The sequence below is a fragment of the Erythrolamprus reginae genome, chromosome 2 (assembly GCF_031021105.1).
Source record: "Erythrolamprus reginae isolate rEryReg1 chromosome 2, rEryReg1.hap1, whole genome shotgun sequence".
NCBI lineage: Eukaryota > Metazoa > Chordata > Lepidosauria > Squamata > Dipsadidae > Erythrolamprus > Erythrolamprus reginae.
In genome coordinates, this window is record NC_091951.1 from 183,697,342 (window position 1) to 183,715,897 (window position 18,556).

The 18,556-nt window shown below is 40.4% G+C and overlaps 1 protein-coding gene across 1 annotated transcript in view; it reads left to right on the forward strand.

Moving 5' to 3' along the window:
* Window positions 1-18,455, forward strand: part of TFCP2 (transcription factor CP2) — a 54,986-nt gene extending 36,531 nt beyond the window's left edge. The window contains exons 12-16 of the mRNA XM_070740715.1: window positions 478-568; window positions 7,053-7,156; window positions 8,172-8,314; window positions 15,451-15,502; window positions 15,739-18,455. Of these exons, the coding sequence (XP_070596816.1) occupies window positions 478-568; window positions 7,053-7,156; window positions 8,172-8,314; window positions 15,451-15,502; window positions 15,739-15,776 (428 nt within the window). The 3' untranslated portion in view covers window positions 15,777-18,455. The remainder of the gene's footprint in view (window positions 1-477; window positions 569-7,052; window positions 7,157-8,171; window positions 8,315-15,450; window positions 15,503-15,738) is intronic.
* The last annotated feature ends 101 nt before the right edge of the window (window positions 18,456-18,556 follow it).

Consider the following 18,556-nt stretch of genomic DNA (forward strand, 5'->3'; position numbering starts at 1 on the left):
CTATGTCCCCTTCATTATTTATTAAATTTATATGCCACCCATCTCACTAGCCAAGTAAATATTACTGTCCTATCTGACCTTCTCTGTTGTGGCTTCCATTTGCTGCAAAAGCACACCTCCCTCTCCCATAGATAAGCTTTCCTCTCTCCTAGGATTATGGAAAGCTTTGAAAATTTGACTTTGGTCTCAGGTCTGAGGGTTGGTGTTCTTTTTTTGTTTCGTGAATTTTGTATTTTAGAGTATTTTAGTCTGGGCTGCCAATTGATTCAACACCTTTAGGTGTTTTTATGTCTTTTTAAAAAAATCTGCGCAGCATAGAGTTTACTGAATGGACTGTAACCGTCAACAAATAGCATAATAATAATAATAATAATAATAATAATAATAATAATAATAATAATAATATATTATAACAACAACGATAACAACAACAGTAATAATGCTTCTTATCCCTTTTCATTTAAAAAAAAATCTTAGGGTCAGACTTACTGAAATTAACCAGAGAAGATGTCATACAAATATGTGGTCCTGCAGATGGCATCAGACTCTTCAACGCATTGAAAGGACGGTATGTGTCAGCCAAATGGACTTTACACAGTTGAGGCTTTATGTGTGCTGGGCAGTACTGAAACAAACATGCCTTTTCCCTCCAATTGTCTTTTAATCTCTTTTTGGCACTTGACTGTGACACTTTGCTTATTTATGATCAGTACAGTGATCCCCCGAGTTTCGCGATCCCGATCATTGCGAAAGGCTATATCGCGATTTTTCCACCCGATGACGTCACTCCCTTCCTTTCTCATCTTTCTTTCTCTCTCTCTTTCTCTATCTTGCTTCTTCCTCTCTCACACTCTCTTCCTCCCTCTCTCATCTCTTTCTTTCCTTCTCTCTCTTTCTCTATCTCTCCCCCTCTTGCTCTCGAGCGGCAAGCGAGCAGCTGGGCGGGCGGGCGAACGGGCAAGCGGCAAGCGATCTTGGGGTTTCCCCTTTGCCTGGGCGGCGGGAAGACCCAGGGAAGGTTCCTTCGGCCGCCCAACAGCTGATCTACTCCGCAGCGCGGCAGCAGCGAAGAGCCGAAGATGGGGTTTCCCCGTTGCCTGGGCAACGGGGAAACCCCATCTTTGGCTCCTCACTGCTGCCGCGCTGCGGAGCAGATCAGCTGTTGGGCGGCCGAAGGAACCTTCCCTGGGTCTTCCCCGCCACCCACACGCAAACTCCACCATCTGCACATGTGCGGCCATGGAAAAAGGGGCGCGCATGCGCAGATGGTGTTTTTACTTCCGCACCACTACATCCCGAAATATCGATTATCGCGAGGGGTCTTGGAACGGAACCCTCGCGATAATCGGGGGATCACTGTATTTATATATTACTCCAGAAAAGCATCTCTTCTAGAGAGCACTTCTGTGAAACAGGAGAGAGCACAAATCATGCTAGGATACTAAATAAACTTGATAATTACAGGATGTTCAATGTAGTCAAAGGGGATGAGGCAAATTAGAGAAAATCACAAATATATGTTTTTGGAAGAGGGGGCATTTTAGAATTCTAATTATGTAGATTTTCATTTCATTCCTTTGGGTAGCCAAGTATAGGCAAATGTGAGCATTTATTTATTTATTTGATTAATGGATTAATAAATTATAATACAGTGGTACCTCGTGATACGAACCCCATGCCATATGAACAATCCGAGATATGAACCCGGGGTTCGGAATTTTTTGCCTCTTCTTCCGAACTTTTTCCGTCTTACGAACCCGCCACCCGGCTGTTGCTTTTTGAAACAGGCGGGGGGCTTCTCGGCGTCCTCCCGAACCCGAACGCCAAACCCGAACTTTTGCCGAACTTCTGGGTTCGGCGTTCGGGAGGCCGCCGAGAAGCTCTGCCGCCTGGCTGTCGCCTTTTGGAACAGCCGGGGGGCTTCTCGGCGTTCTCCTGAATGCCGAACCCGGAAGTTTGGCAAAAGTTCGGGGTCGGCATTCGGAGTCGGGAGGACGCTGAGAAGCCCCGCCACCCGGCTGTTAGCTTTTCAAAAGAGCCGCGGAGCTGTCAGGCCAGTCAGGAGGCTGGAAAGGAGGTGGGGAATCCCAATAGGGAATTACATGGGCGGAGCTTTGACGTCACAAAGACGTCCTTCCTGGCTGGCCGAAACGTGGACTCCAGGAAGGACGTCTTTGTGACGTCAAAGCTCCGCCCATGGAATTCCCTATTGGGATTCCCCACCTCCTTTCCAGCCTCCTGACCGGCCCTACAGCTCCGTGGCTCTTTTGAAAAGCTAACAGCCGGGCGGCGGGGCTTCTCAGCGTCCTCCTGAACCCGAACGCCAAACCCGAACTTCCGGGCTCGGCATTCGGGAGGCCGCCGAGAAGCCCCCCGGCTGTTTCAAAAGACAACAGCCGGGCGGTGGGGCTTCTCGGCGGCCTCCCGAACGCCGAACCCAGAAGTTCGGCAAAGTTTGGGTTTGGCGTTCGGGTTCGGGAGGACGCCGAGAAGCCCCCGTCTGTTTCAAAAGGTGACAGCCGGGCGGCGGGGCTTCTCGGCGGCCACCCGAACCCGAACTTTTGCCGAACTTCCGGGTTCGGCATTGGAAGAACGCTAAGAAGCGCATGGCTGTTTCAAAAGGTGACAGCCGGGCGGCAGCAGGTTTTTTGCGTTTTTTTTTCTTTCACGCATTAATTCATTTTACATTGTTTCCTATGGGAAACAATGTTTCGTCTTGCAAACTTTTCGCCTTACGAACCTCCCCCGGGAACCAATTAGGTTCGTAAGACGAGGTATTACTGTATATGCCTTTTTCATTAAAGAAGGGCTTCTTAATTTCCCTTCTTTTTAAAATACACTTTGGCTATCCTCCCTGCGGACCACATTTGAGATGTGACTAGAGCAGGCTTTAATACTATGCAAGTTTCTTGGACTGTTAGTTGTCCTTCAGGTGAAGCAAAAACAGATATTCCAGGTGAATAGCAGCTTCTGGCCAAAAATAAAAAAAGGTTTGCTAATATCACCCCATACCACTAAGTTAATGTACCAGTTCTGATTGTTCAGATAGGGCTGGCTAAAGTAGGGGGTGGGGTGGGGGAAATGCTGTAGGCTTTGTTGCTTTCATACAGCAAATACTCCAAAAAAAGAGAAGAGAAACGCAAATGTGTTTCTCCCCCTTCCTCCCCTCCATGGATACGCTTTTCACTGGATTGTTGGACTGCTTGCTTCTGCATCAGAAAGCTCCCTGCCCTTGCTGTTAAGGGAATGTGTGCAAAGCACATGAAAGACAGGAAGAGACAAGCAAATGAGGGTGAAGGATGCAGTGAAGAACGGCGTAAAAGTTTGGGGAAGATCAAGGAAAGCTGCAGAGAAAAATAGGTATTCCCCACGGCTATGTTAAAGTGAGAGAGGAGATAGATTCGACTTATAAAATAGTCCAATACAAGCAAGAAGATTGACTCAGCCTTCCATCCTTCCGAGGTGGGTAAAAGGAGGACTCGGATTGTGGGGACAATAGACTGGCTCTGTTAAAAAGTGCTATTGCTAACGTGTTTGTAAGCTGCCCTGAGTCTAAGGAGAAGGGCGGCATAAAAATCAAATAAACAAACAAACAAACAAATGAACAAACATACAAATAAATAAATAAATAAATAAACTTGGAGACCTCTAACCATGTCATGTGTCACAGCCTTCCTTAAATCTTGCAAGAAACTTTCAGTTGCTGCTCTATGTACATGTTTCATGATGCTAATGCAGTGATTTTCAACCTTTTTTGAGCCACGGCACATTTTTTACATTTACAAAATCCTGGGGTACACCACCAACCCAAATGACACAAAATGACACTCTAACACAGTACATATTGTACATATAGTTAATAATATACTGTAATTTCTAAATATATTTATATTCACTTAGTGTGAAATCTGGGCCTGTTTCAATGAACACAAAAGGGATATCCAGGCAGGAATGGTAGTTTGGGGACCCATGTTTAATTTCCCCACGGCACATCTGACCATGTCTCACGGCACACTGGTTGAAAAACACTGTGCTAACGTAATTGTTTTTGTTTATATAATTCAAAGTGATAGAAAGTCATAGAAAAATAAGTACAGATAGTCCTTGACTTACAACAGTTCCTCTAGTGACTGCTCAAAGTTAAAAACAGTACTGAAAATAGTCACTTGCGATCATCGGCAGGCCATGCTTCTGAACCAGTTACAGTGCCGCCATCTTGTTTTTTGCTTCTGCGCATGCACAGAAACTGAGTTTTCAGCACTGTGCATGTGTGCACAGCCACGCTGCGTGGGAGAAAGCAAACCAGTGGCAACATAAGTTAGAACCCACCCGTTGGCAAATCCCATATGATTGATACGCATGACTTCCTCTGGTCATTATTCACAATTTCCTGCCAGCTTCCCCATTAATTTTGCTTGTCAGAAGCTGTGAGTGAAGGTCTCAAATGGTGATCATGAGACTACGAAGATGCTGCCACAGCCACACCTTCAAAGGCCAGTTTTAGATCTCATTCAGTACCATAATAACTTCAAACAGCTGCTGCTTTTTGCAGCTTTTTTGGAAAAAATAAATAAGCAAAGACTACTTGTATTGAAATATTCCCCTCTACAAATGCATCTTATTAACAACAGCATCAATACAATTTCAATATGGGCCATTTTTCTACAGTACTTAAGAGTTTGTGTCACTATGTTAAGAACACACAGACATTTTTGCAACCCTTTTTGTTTCCTAAAAAGTTTTGTATTTTGTTAACTCCCTTTTTTCTTTGTTCTCCGTTTTATGATGCCTTTATTTTTCTTTCATAATTTGCATATTTCTTGTCTACTGCTGAAAATTAGCAGTAGCATGTCTTTCCTCTTTCTGTTTACATCTGTATACAATATTTTCTCTTTTTTTCTTTCTATTCAGTGGAAGTACTGTGTGACTACTACCAGTCTTTCTGCATCTCATTTTAGTATCCATTTTTCTTCCTTTATATTTCTTGGGGGTTTTTTTTCCATGCCTCTCCCGATTTCTCTTCACTGAATTTAGTAGAATATGGTAGTAAACACTGCAGCTCAATTGGGCCTCAGCAGAATGGAAAAAAATGATGCCACTGTGCCACAGAAATGTGATTAGAAGATGATGCAAAATGGGGAAGACTGTGTTTTGCCATCATAGCCATCCAATTTAACGTGGAGAGTTATTTCATGGATCTCATCACTATGGTAAATGTTTTTGCATAGAACAGTAAAGGCCCTTAAACACACAATGTTTATATGAGGGAGTGGGTACAGTGAAGTATTAATCTTTGAATAATATTTATCCCACAATTATTCAAAATGATCTGGATCTGCTGAGTGACTACATGACTTCATTTGCCCATAAGGCTAAATCAAGATTCCTCTACATCAATGTTTCCCAACCTTGGCAACTTGAAGCATTCGCTGGCTGGGGAATTCTGGGAGTTGAAGTCCAAATATCTTCAAGTTGCCAAGGTTGAGAAACACTGCTCTACATCATGCTTTACTGCAGTGATTTTCAACCTTTTTTGAGCCACGGCACATTTTTTACATTTACAAAATCCTGGGGCACACCACCAACCAAAATGACACTCTAACACAATACATATTATACATATAGTTAATAATATAGTTATGGCCTATACGTTATGGCCACACAATGACAAGTGCGCGGCAACCCGAGCGGGGACCTTCCTGGGTATGGATGAGAGGCGGCCTGCTATTGGTTCATTGCTAGTGGTCGGGATGAATATTAGAAGGTGATTGGTTAGTGAGCGTTTCATGTGCCTCCACTCTTCCTGTCACTGATACCTGGAGGGATTGTGAGGGGAATGTTTATGTTCAAATGGAGGCAGCTGGCGGCGGGGCAGATAAATGGCCTCCGTGGGCCGTATCTGGCAAGTGGGCCGTAGTTTGGGGACCCATGTTTAATTTCGCCACGGCATACCTGACCATGTCTGACGGCACACTAGTGTACCGCGGCACACTGGTTGAAAAACACTGCTTTACTGAACCAAAAAACAAAACAAAACCCCAACCCTAGTTAGACTTAAAGATTGAATTAACCATAATGTGATCTCTGTGATTTTGGCTTTGTGTAATGTGGGAAATCTGCTATTATGGCTTGTTTAGTGAGCCATAGCGAAAAATATACAATATCCATTTTTAGTCTTAAATTATGACCATGTCATCTTCTGAACCAAACTTGTGTAGGTGCTCATATTTAATACATTAAAACATTAATATTTATCTTTCCAGCGTCCCCTGAACTTTGAATAGCCTCTATGGATAAATTCTGCAAATGAAGGGCAAGAGATCAGGCAGGGAAATTTAGGGAAATATAGTAAGAAATTATTCTGTTGATTTTGCCTAAACTTTATTTATTTATTTACCATATTTATTTACATTATTTACATAATCCTAGGAGAAGCCTTGTATCTTATTTTATCTTATCTTAAATGTATGAACTAATCAGTTGTGATGATCTGCAAAATGCTTTCACAACAGTTACCGTATTCCTCCCTTTCGCCTGGTGCCAATCTTATTGTGGAACTTATTATCTAGCCAGTAAATGTTGTAGTGTGTTTTGAATGTTTGACTTTTAAATGTTTAGTTTTCTAAAATATTTTAAATTAATTATTCTGTTAATTGGATTTAGAAGTGTTTTATATATTGTATTTTTATTGCATTGTTGTAAGCCGTCCCGAGTCCACGGAGAGGGGCAGCATATAAGTCCAATAAATAAATAAATACATTATTCTTTCATTGGGCATTTAGGAATGATTGATCTGATTGTAAGGAATGCGGTGTGTTTCATGTTGTTTCCTTTGTTGCTATTGATGTTAATGGTTTTAATGACGTCTTATTAAACCTTTGGCAGTTAACTAACAATATTACTTCCTCTGAAATGTTTTTGTGCAAGATGAGGTCCAAATGAAGCTAAATAGTTAGTTGGTGACACATCAATTTCCCCCTCTTTCATTCAAGAGTCATTACTCTTACTCCAGCTGATTCTGGAGAGCTCATGGTTTTTTCCTCCCCCTGTAGGATGGTACGGCCAAGGTTGACCATCTATGTTTGTCAAGAGTCACAACAGTTGAGAGATCAGCAGAAACATGAAGATGGGGATGCAGCCAATGGTACTTTTTTCGGTAAGGGCATTTGGAAGGTAAAGTTTGCATTCTATATACCAGATGGATCTGTAGTATTTTGTAATGGGATTGCCACTTCAAGAAATGTTGGACCAGTAGTGATGGGAATAATGATATATGTTATGACTCTGTCCATAACTGTTGGGTTGGCAATATATTGGCTGCAGGTGTTGCAGACTACCACAAGAGGGAGGGAGAGTTTATAGCTTATTTCTCTGAGTCACACTCTCTGTTTTTCTTTGTCTGGCTACTCATTGTTAAATGGCTACTCACTGTTACGTTAGCTCTGCAATCTCTCTGTATTGTAGTTTTGTATATCAGGTAAATGTGTTTAGGCTTGATATTTTTGTTTGCTGATTATGACAAAGACAACTGGTAAGAAAGACTATGTGCTTGTTAATATTTATTCTGACTTATTATGTGTATGGCTTTAGACTGTTTATAGGAATATGTTATTTCTCAAAGTAAACTTTAATTCAAGTTAGTATGTCTGTGGTGGCTGAGTAGTTATTCACAACTAATCTCAATCTAAAGGTTTCTGTGTACGCACAACCTTGGTAAACAAGTATTACTCTGCTCATACATTAACAGTATAAGATATATCAGTGATCAGTGATCAGTGTTGCAGTTTAGTTGTAGTTCATTTTTTATTCTGTTGCTCCAAAATTTCCCACTTCCATTCATCTGCTTAATTCTAATATGAGCACACTGCCTTTAAAATACCACTGCAATTATATAGGTTTTTCTATCTTTGGTATATCAGAATTTACAATGCCTGTTGAAAGTGATGAGATATGCTCAAACAGCTAATTATTAGTCAGGACATGGGTACATTTATTTTGAACAACAGAGTAAGATTACAGTATAGTAAAATTGGTTGTGAAATCTGTGAAAAATGATAAATAAAAGTAAGATAGTACTGCCATTTACTTTTTTTTAAAGCACTTTCTCCCTCCATCCTAGTGAAGGTCAAGTTAAAACTATCCCTACTTATTCATTCTTATTAATTCTGCAGTTTACCATGCAATCTACTTAGAAGAATTGACTGCTGTAGAGCTGACAGAAAAAATAGCCCAACTCTTCAGCATTTCCTCTCAACAAATCAGCCAAATCTACAAACAAGGGCCTACAGGGATTCACGTACTCATCAGTGATGAGGTAAGAGTAAAGTGGTGGTCTGAAGTTGCTTAGGAGAAGCTTAGGACTTAATAATGTTGCAGGCTCCCTCTGATTTCTTATTTAAAAAATATGGAAATTGTCTTTATTTGCCAGACTATAAACTGCAGTAAGCAACAATGTAGTTTGTATTCATTTGGATTCTTGACATCACATGATGGGCACACATAGTAAAATTGATGCCACGGAAAAACCCATCTATTCACTAAACAACTCACATGATTGTCATTCGTTTTGCCACAAACAAACTTTGTTTATTAGAATGCAAGCTAGTCTTCCTCTCAGAATCCTCTCTGTTCTCTCAATAATATGTTTGTGAGATCTAAAGGCATTGCTGTGAACAGATAAAGCTATTAAAAAACATTCGTTTCAAATTTCTAGGGTGGCCCCGTGCCGGGATTGAGCCAAGTTGGCTTAGAAAAAGAATTTGAAAAAACAAATCAAGTGAATAAAACAGCAAGGCTAGGGAAGACAACCCCCACCCCAAGTCTCATAGAAACAAGAGGAGCCGGGTAGATATTAAAAGATATGCGTTGGGTGTCCACAGAAGCTTCATTGACTACCCGTAGCTCAGCATATTTTATGAGTACAAATAGGGCTTTTTAAAGCAAACTATGGTTTTCATCAAATGTATGGGTGAATTCAAGGACCCTCTTGAGTCTACTATTCATGTGTCTGTTGATTCTTCTTGGACATTATTGAGGAAAATACTACCTGCCCCTAAGCCCTCTTACCTGATTAAGTTGGACTGAAAAATAAACTGAACTTTTTAGAGCGTGTGCTTTGTAAAATGTTAATCATATACGGGTGGTTCTCTCTTACCAACTGATTGTTCAGCAACCACAACGGTGCTTAAAAAAAGAAGAAGTATGCCCTCTTCATGAACTTGCTGCCACTGCAGTATCCCTGCAAGTCACATGATTCCAATTCTGGCACTTGGTAACTGGCAACCATAGTCATGTGATCACTATTTGCAATCTTTACAGCTGGCCAGTAGGAAGTTAAAAGTCATGGCCATACGACGTCGCACTTGGTGTTGCACATCGAGTGTGGTCAAACTATTTTTCACTTTAATACTACATTGGAGTGGAGTGGCTGGTCCCAACTGTTGTTGATAAATCAGTTTTTGATATTGCTTTCTCTCTGAGGAATCGCACGAGTTTCCTCTGTATACATTGGTTTTTAAAAATTATATACATTTTTTCCTCTTGTTTATTGGACTTTTGTATTAATATTTCCCTAATTTTTAAAGGAATTTGGAATATTGCAATGCAAATATTTCCACTGAGATGTATGGACTAAGCATGTTCTGAATTTTCATTCTCAGTCCTACTAGTAGATCTAGGCTGTCTTTTTATTAGAAATTGCAGTACCTTGGGCTAGAATATTTATTTATTTATTCAATTTTTATGCTGCCCTTCTTCTTAGAAAACATAGAAACATAGAAACATAGAAGTCTGACGGCAGAAAAAGACCTCATGGTCCATCTAGTCTGCCCTTATACTATTTTCTGTATTTTATCTTAGGATGGATATATGTTTATCCCAGGCATGTTTAAATTCAGTTACTGTGGATTTATCTACCACATCTGCTGGAAGTTTGTTCCAAGGATCTACTACTCTTTCAGTAAAATAATATTTTCTCATGTTGCTTTTGATCTTTCCCCCAACTAACTTCAGATTGTGTCCCCTTGTTCTTGTGTTCACTTTCCTATTAAAAACACTTCCCTCCTGGACCTTATTTAACCCTTTCATATATTTAAATGTTTCGATCATGTCCCCCCTTTTCCTTCTGTCCTCCAGACTATACAGATTGAGTTCATTAAGTCTTTCTTGATACGTTTTATGCTTAAGACCTTCCACCATTCTTGTAGCCCGTCTTTGGACCCGTTCAATTTTGTCAATATCTTTTTGTAGGTGAGGTCTCCAGAACTGAACACAGTATTCCAAATGTGGTCTTACCAGCATTCTATATAGTGGGATCATAATCTCCCTCTTCCTGCTTGTTATACCTCTAGCTATGCAGCCAAGCATCCTACTTGCTTTCCCTACCGCCTGACTGCACTGTTCACCCATTTTGAGACTGTCAGAAATCACTACCCCTAAATCCTTTTCTTTTGAAGTATTTGCCAACACTGAACTGCCAATACAATACTCAGATTGAGGATTCCTTTTCCCCAAGTGCATTATTTTACATTTGGAAACATTAAACTGCAGTTTCCATTGCTTAGACCATTTATCTAGTAAAGCTAAATCATTTACCATATTACAGACGCCTCCAGGAATATCAACCCTATTGCACACTTTAGAGTCATCGGCAAATAGGCAAACCTTTCCTACCAAACCTTCCCCTATGTCACTCACAAATATATTAAAAAGAATAGGACCCAGAACAGATCCTTGTGGCACACCGCTTGTAACCTGACTCTGCTCAGAATACTCGCCATTAACAATAACTCTCTGATGTCTACGCTTCAGCCAGCTGCAAATCCATTGAACTATCCAGGGATTAAGTCCAATCTTCACTAATTTATCTATCAGCTCTTTATGTGGAACCGTATCAAAGGCTTTGCTGAAGTCCAGGTAGGCAATATCCACGGCACCACCTTCATCCAACACCTTTGTGACATAGTCAAAGAAATCAATGAGATTAGTCTGACATGATTTGCCTTCAGTAAAGCCATGCTGATTTGGGTCTAATAAGTTATTGTTTTTTAGGTGCTGATTTATCCTCTTTTTGAGTAGAGTCTCCATCATTTTAACTACAACTGATGTCAAGCTAACTGGCCTGTAGTTACCAGCTTCTTCTCTACTGCCCTTCTTGTGAATAGGCACAACACTGGCCATTCTCCAATCCTCAGGAACTTCTCCTGTTAACAAGGATTGGTTAAACAAATCAGTCAGGGGGGTAGCAATGACAGATCTGAGTTCTTTAAGAACTCTGGGGTGGATGCCATCTGGACCCATTGCCTTATTTATCTTTAATCGTTCAAGTTCTTCTAAGACATCGGCTTCTAAGATCACTGGAGCTGAATCCGTACAGCTGGAAGCAATGCTATATCCCTCTATAGTATTATTTTGTAAGGTGTCTTTTGAGAAAACTGAACAGAAGTAGCTATTGAAATGGTCAGCGATCTCCTTATTCCCATTAATGCATGTATTATTCCCGGTACTAAGCTTCGTGATGCCGCAGTTTTTCTTCTTCTTATCATTAATATATCTGAAGAAGGTTTTATCCCCCTTCTTTACAGATTTGGCAATTTCTTCCTCTTTTGAGGCTTTAGCAGCATATATTATCTGTTTCGCCTCCTTCTGTCTCATTTTATATACCTCCCTATCAGCTATACTTCCAGACTCTTTATACCTCCTATAGGCAGCCTTTTTTTCATTGACTATAGCCCTTACATCATTGCTAAACCATAGCGGTTTCTTCTTCCTTTTACCTTTAGTTATTTGTCTTACATACAGTCCAGTGGCTTTTAAGATGGCCTTTTTTAATACAGTCCACTGGATGCTCGCTCCTGCCATTTTATCCCTCCCCTTTAATTCATTATCTAAATATTCTCCCATTGCATTAAAATTTGTTTTTCTGAAATCCAATACTTTGGTTGCATTATAGGATTGCTCACAATGAGTTTTTACATCAAACCACAAACATAGATGGTCACTGCAACCTAAATTTTCTCCCACCTTGACATCTGAAACCCAATTCCCATTCGTAAAAACTAAATCTAGAATATTCTCCCCTCTAGTTGGTGTCTTAACCAGCTGTGCCAGAGCTGCTCCTGTAAAGGCCTCTACTATATTCTTACTTTTGCATGTAAGGGCACTGGGGATATTCCAGTCAACATCAGGCATGTTGAAATCACCCATAACCACAATATCTCCCTTTACTGCCATTTGGGTAATTTCATCCACCATCTTGTTGTCATATTCCTCGGATTGCCCTGGAGGCCTATAGATCACCCCAATTCTAATGACAGAACCTTCTTTATTTTGCATGCAAATCCAGAGAGTCTCTAGATCTTGACACGTATTTTGAATTAGTGTTGTTTTTAGACTTTCTTTAATATAAATGGCTACTCCACCTCCCCTTCTCTCTATTCTATCCTTCCTATACAGTGTATATCCTGGTATGGATATTTCCCATTCATTAGAATCCTTAAACCATGTCTCAGTTATGGCAACCAGGTCCAAATTATCTCTAGATATTATGGCCATTAATTCACAGAGCTTGTTGCTCAAGCTTCGAGCATTTGTGCACATTACCCGAAGAACATTATTTTCGTTATTAGTTTGCCCCTTATCATCAACAACTACATCTATATTATTTGCAGCTCCCTTTTCATAAGCTTCCAAAAACTGCTTTATCCTCATTGGTCGGGGACAGAAATCACCCATATCAGTTACATCTCTGTCCCCTTTACCTAGTTTAAATGCCTGTCCAAAAAAGTTCTGAATTCCTCACCGAGCACCTGGGTACCTCTGTATGATGGATGCAAACCATCCCTCTTAAACAACTCCCTATTAGACCACCTACTGACATCATGACTTACATAGCCAAAACCTTCAGCTTTACACCACTGCCTTAACCACACATTAAACTCTCTGATACACGTTGTTTTATCCTCTTGGCCACAAACCGGTAACACCTCTGAGAAAGTCACTGAATCAGTTATTTTACCCAGCTCCACACTTAGACATTGAAAATCTCTTTTTACTACATTAACATTTCTCTGGGACAAATCATTTGTGCCAAGATGCACCACCACATCAACGTTATTACCTTTACTCACAGTCTTAACAATGTTTGTAATCCGCCTCCTGTCCCTGCTGGCAGTGGCCCCTGGGAGACACCTCAGCACCTTAACCACATCCTTGCTCTGTCCCAAATCAACACCTCTAACGGTCGAATCACCCACAAGAAAATGTGTCCTCTTTTTATTTCTACTAACTGTACTTGATGGTTTGGTGACATTTACGACAACTTCCCCTTTGAACATCCCCTCATTCTCTGCCTGAGGGACCTTGCTAACATCTCCAACATCCTTACTATTTAAATCCGCAAGAACTCAGGGCAGCTTACAACATGTTAGACTCTTAGACTCAGGGCAGCTTACAACATGTTAGCAATAGCACTTTTTAACAGAGCCAGCATATTGCCCCCACAATCCAGGTCCTCATTTTACCCACCCGGGAAGGATGGAAGGCTGAGTCAACCTTGAGCCGGTGACGAGATTTGAACTGCTGACCTATAGATCTACAGTCAGCTTCAGTGGCCTGCAGTACAGCACTCTACCTGCTGCGCCACCTCGGCTCATCTACTGTGCACAAAAACACAAACTTTTAAAATTCTATAAATTCACATGTTTGCTAATTGATAATTAGGTATGTATATATTATGCAGATCTGCAACATTTAGGCATGTATCCAGAGATCAGCATTTTACAAATTACAATTTTTGTGAGTCACCGGATTGCTCAATATGATACCAGCTTTTTTCTTGGCTTAATGACTTTTAAGAATTAAAGAAGGATGGACAATATTGGGAACCTGAACACGAGAAAAAAGCCAATTTTCCCCCTGCACCCCATCTTCTGTCATTTCTTGTATCTAGAAAAACACTATGCAATAAAAGCAGATATTTTACACAGCGCTGCTTTCTTGGTCCAAGAAATATGCTTCCCTGCCAAATCATTATTTGCTTCTGTTTAATACTCCTTTTTATAGCTTTTCACTATTTAAGTAAATGATTCCCCCTACCCCACCCTCCAATATTTTTAATATGAGAACGCTCTCACTGCATATTCTCACTGCATAGCCGCCCCGAGTCTACGGAGAGGGGCGGCATACAAATCTAATAAATAAATAAATAAATAAATATTCAGAACAGGAATGGATTTTTTTTTTTACAGCTTTGTAGTCCTGGGTTGTTGTTGGTTTGTTTGTTTTTTTGTCCTTTAATCAGAGGAAATAAATTCATGGCAGATATAAGAAGCCAGATGGTTTGGAATCTTAGATCATCCTAGATCAACCTTGGCAACTTTAAGATTTGTGGACTTTGCTTTGCTTTGCTGGCTAAGGATCTCTGGGAATTGAAGTCCACAAGTCTTAAAGTTGTTAAAGTTGGAACCCCTGTCCCAGAACAAAAGTGAACTGTGCCAATTTATTTATTTATTTTATTATTTATTTTATTATTTATTGATTGATTTGATTTGATTTGTATGCCGCCCCTCTCCGTAGACTCGAGGCAGCTAACAACAATAATACAAAACAGCATATAACAAATCTAATACTTAAAATAACTAAAAACCCTTATTAAAAACCAAACATACATACACACAAACATACCATTCATAAATTGTATAGGTCTAGGGGGAAGGAATATCTCAATTCCTCCATGCCTGACAACAGAGGTGGGTTTTAAGGAGCTTACGAAAGGCGAGGAGGGTGGGGGCAATTCTGATCTCTGGGGGGAGCTGGTTCCATAGGGCCAGGGCTGCCACAGAGAAGGCTCTTCCCCTGGGTCCCGTCAAACGACATTGTTTAGTTGACGGGACCCGGAGAAGGCCCATTCTGTGGGACCTAACTGGTCGCTGGGATTCATGTGGCAGAAGGCGGTCCCGGAGATATTCTGGTCCGTTGGTCATAACCAACACTTTGAATTGTGACCAGAAACTGATTGGCAACCAATGCAGACTGCGGAGTGTTGATGTAAAATGGGCATATTTAAGGAAACCCATGATTGCTCTCGCAGCTGCATTCTGCACGATCTGAAGTTTCCGAACACTTTTCAAAGGTAGCCCCATGTAGAGAGCGTTACAGTAGTCGATCATTTCTTTTAAAAGACCATTTCTTTTTTAAAAACTTGAACTTTAGATGATGAAAATTAAGATGATTGGTAGATGGAGGTTTCCTGCCCTGGTTATAACCACGCTGCTCTGCAAAAGGGTCAGTTTATAGTTCTGGGTACATGCTTGCCTTTCCTTATACTTTGTCTACAAGGGACGATGAATGCCAACTGTTGACAAGGTACATTAATATATATGCTCCTTAAGACAGACACAATAAATAGTGGGCTGGTTTTTCCACGTTCTTAACGTTTTATTCCTATTTTAGATGATACAGAACTTTCAAGATGAATCATGTTTTGTCTTGGACACAATGAAAGGTACTCATTCATTCAGTGCACAGTAATGCATGTTTCTCTGTTCTTTATTTTTTCTGAAAAAACTAAAAATCCTAACACCTCTGCCCCCCCCTCCCAAGTTTACCAAAATCAAATTAACATGGAGATTAATGTACTATCTGTAAAGCTTCTGCTTTTCAGAATGGGAGATGGGTGAGGAACAATAATGGGATTCTTCTCCTGTTCATCCAGAGTCTGATTATGTGCTTTCTTTACAGCTGAAACCAATGATAGCTACCACATCATCTTAAAATAGATGAAGACTTGACCTTCTTGCATCTGCTCTGCATATACAGCTTCGTTATAAGTTTTGGCAACTGGACACCAGCAGAGACCCATCTTGCTACCACAACATGTTGTCACCTATTAGGCAAACAATGTGGAATTTACCACTACTGGCTTGTAGTAGATACCAGTCATAAGCACAGATTTGCTTATCTGTAGTCCAGAAATATTACTACACTTGTTTGCTAGTTAAAACTGCCAGACTATCCAGTGATGGGACTTTGTAATTATATGTAATAGAAAGAGGGGTTGTATGAGGCTGTTTGCAGACAACAATCCTAGGACTTCAATAGACGAAACATTGTTGTAATGGATATCTGGGCACCCTAGGAATTGTCCATCCCTTCCAGGGAAACTCCTGAAGGCCTATATCACTCAGTTGATAATGACAAGCCTATTTTAAGCAAATTCTGGATTTTAAAAAACCTGTTCTTGTTCTGACTTTTTCAGAAGTTGTTTGAGATAAAGATATGTGTATCAAAAGGTGCTCATATACATAAGTATGTGAATGATTTCTCGTACTAGTACAATTTAGGAGAAAGCCGTGAATTCATTAACTACCTATTTGGGGCTTCACCTAACACTCCTGTTAAAGAGGATTCAGAGACAAAAGAAAATAATTAAATATCCAGAGCTATCTGCTGTTTATGTAAAGAACACAACTCCCAAGGAAGAGAGGAAAGACCATGCTAGAAAAACCAGCAACAAAGCATTGGAAGGATTTATTTGAGATTATGTTGAACTGATACATATTTTGGAATGAAATCCTACAGCAGTGATGGTGAACCTATGGCACGGGTGCCACAGGTGGTATGCGGAGCCATATCTGCTGGCACACGAGCTGTTGCCCTAGCTCAGCTCCAACGTGAATGTGTGCCGGCCAGCTGATTTTCAGCTACATACAAGAGGCTCTGGGAGGGCAGTTTTGGCTTCTAGAAAGCCTCCGGAGGGATGGGGGAGACGTTTTTACCCTCCCTGGCTCCAAGGAAACCTTTGGAGCTTGGGGAGGGCGAAACATGAGCTTACTGGGCCCGCCAGAGGTTAGGAAACAGGCTGTTTCCAGCCTCCAGAGGGACTCCTCTGGGGTGGGGGAAGCTGTTTTCACCCTCCCCAGGCATTGAATTATAGGTGTGGGTATTCACACATGCGTGATAGCGCGCATCCCCTCTCTTTTGGCACCCGAGGGGGAAAAGGTTCGCCATCACTGTCCTACAGGAATTCACTGTCCAAGAATACAGCAAGAATTTTATAATGCCTTTTTGAAAAGCTTTGGTGACAAAATCCCTGAGTGTTTGTTTCCAGGGCAGCAACCAGTCTCTTACTAAAAGTTTTTTCAAATTTTAGAATGAATGCATTCTTGAGTCTTGCAGGGAAAGAAGGGGAAACTATTTTAGCTACAGGAAATATTGTCCTCAAAATAGAAGTGGACAGCAAGTCTAATGAACAAAGCCAGATTCTCCGTAACCTTTTCAGTTCCCCTAGCAAAATGAAAAATCTCTGCGAGCTGTAAGCTTCACATACCAGAGTGTAATGTGTTCTTGCATAAGCTAGGTTCTCTGCCTAGTCAGTAAGCAAAAGGCTAGAAAGCTGATATAGGCTGACATTAACCTAAGGCTGAGAGTTTGAGAAAAGGGCTTTCATTTTTATTAAATGGAAACCAAGTTATTGATTTCCTAGTGATATCAGATTATTTGAGTTATTTTTCATTTTAAACAAGTTTCATAAAAAAACACCTGTTGGGTTAAGAAAAGAGAAATAAACTTTAAAAAGAGATCTGTAGCTTTATTGTTTTTAAATAGAATCTGAGAGTTCATACATGATGCATTGATTTTTTTTTTTTAAACCCAGCTTTTTCAGATTGCCCTTGGAGCTCTTATTTATATTATGGCACATCCCCTGTTCCATCTCCCAGGATGATCACCAACCTAAATTAGGTTGTTGTTTGTTTTAACTCTGTACCAGAAACTCATGTGGTCCATCAGGATACTTGAGCAGGCTGGATATCATGATACAGCTAAATTAATGGTGACCTACAGATGTTCATTTTTCCTAATGGATTGTGTGCATAGGCATAGTGATAGTAGTTAACAGATGATTGATAGAGTCCCCTGATCAGTCTTTAAGGACATGCCTTGCACCCTGACAAGGCTGGTAGTATTCTTAGTTGTATGGTATGTGTTTATAAGACAGCAACCTGGCTTTGTGATTTGAGTACAGTAAAATGTTGCTTATTAGAACACGAGCAAACCTGGTCACTTATTATTGTCCCTCCTTTTTTCCATTGTGTATCCATCTTCAGAGGAAATAGCTTTGCATCTTAAGCCAAAGTTTCCCACTTCAGACCTCATAGGAAACTGTCTCAGCCCTTTTTATATCAAGCTGTAAAACTAGAATCAAATTGATATGATTTTTAAACCGACCATCATCCTTCATACTCAGTCTGTCAAGCAGTACATACACTCCATAAATGACAGCTTGTTTTTACTTCCTTTCTCAAGCCTGTGTTGAATCACTTGGGGATATTTTGTTATATTTTTTTTCCTAAGAGCATGTATGAGAGTGTTTGCCAAACATTCTTCCTGGAACTGTAATGATTTGTTATGTGTTTTTGTTTTTGGTAAACCACTGAATGAAACAATGAGCTATAAAACATTGGCTGTGGAATTATTTATTTTAAATTTGGTTGTGGATATTGAAATTGTGGATAATTGTAGACCAGTAAAAAAAGAAGAAGCTGCACAGTAGACAGAA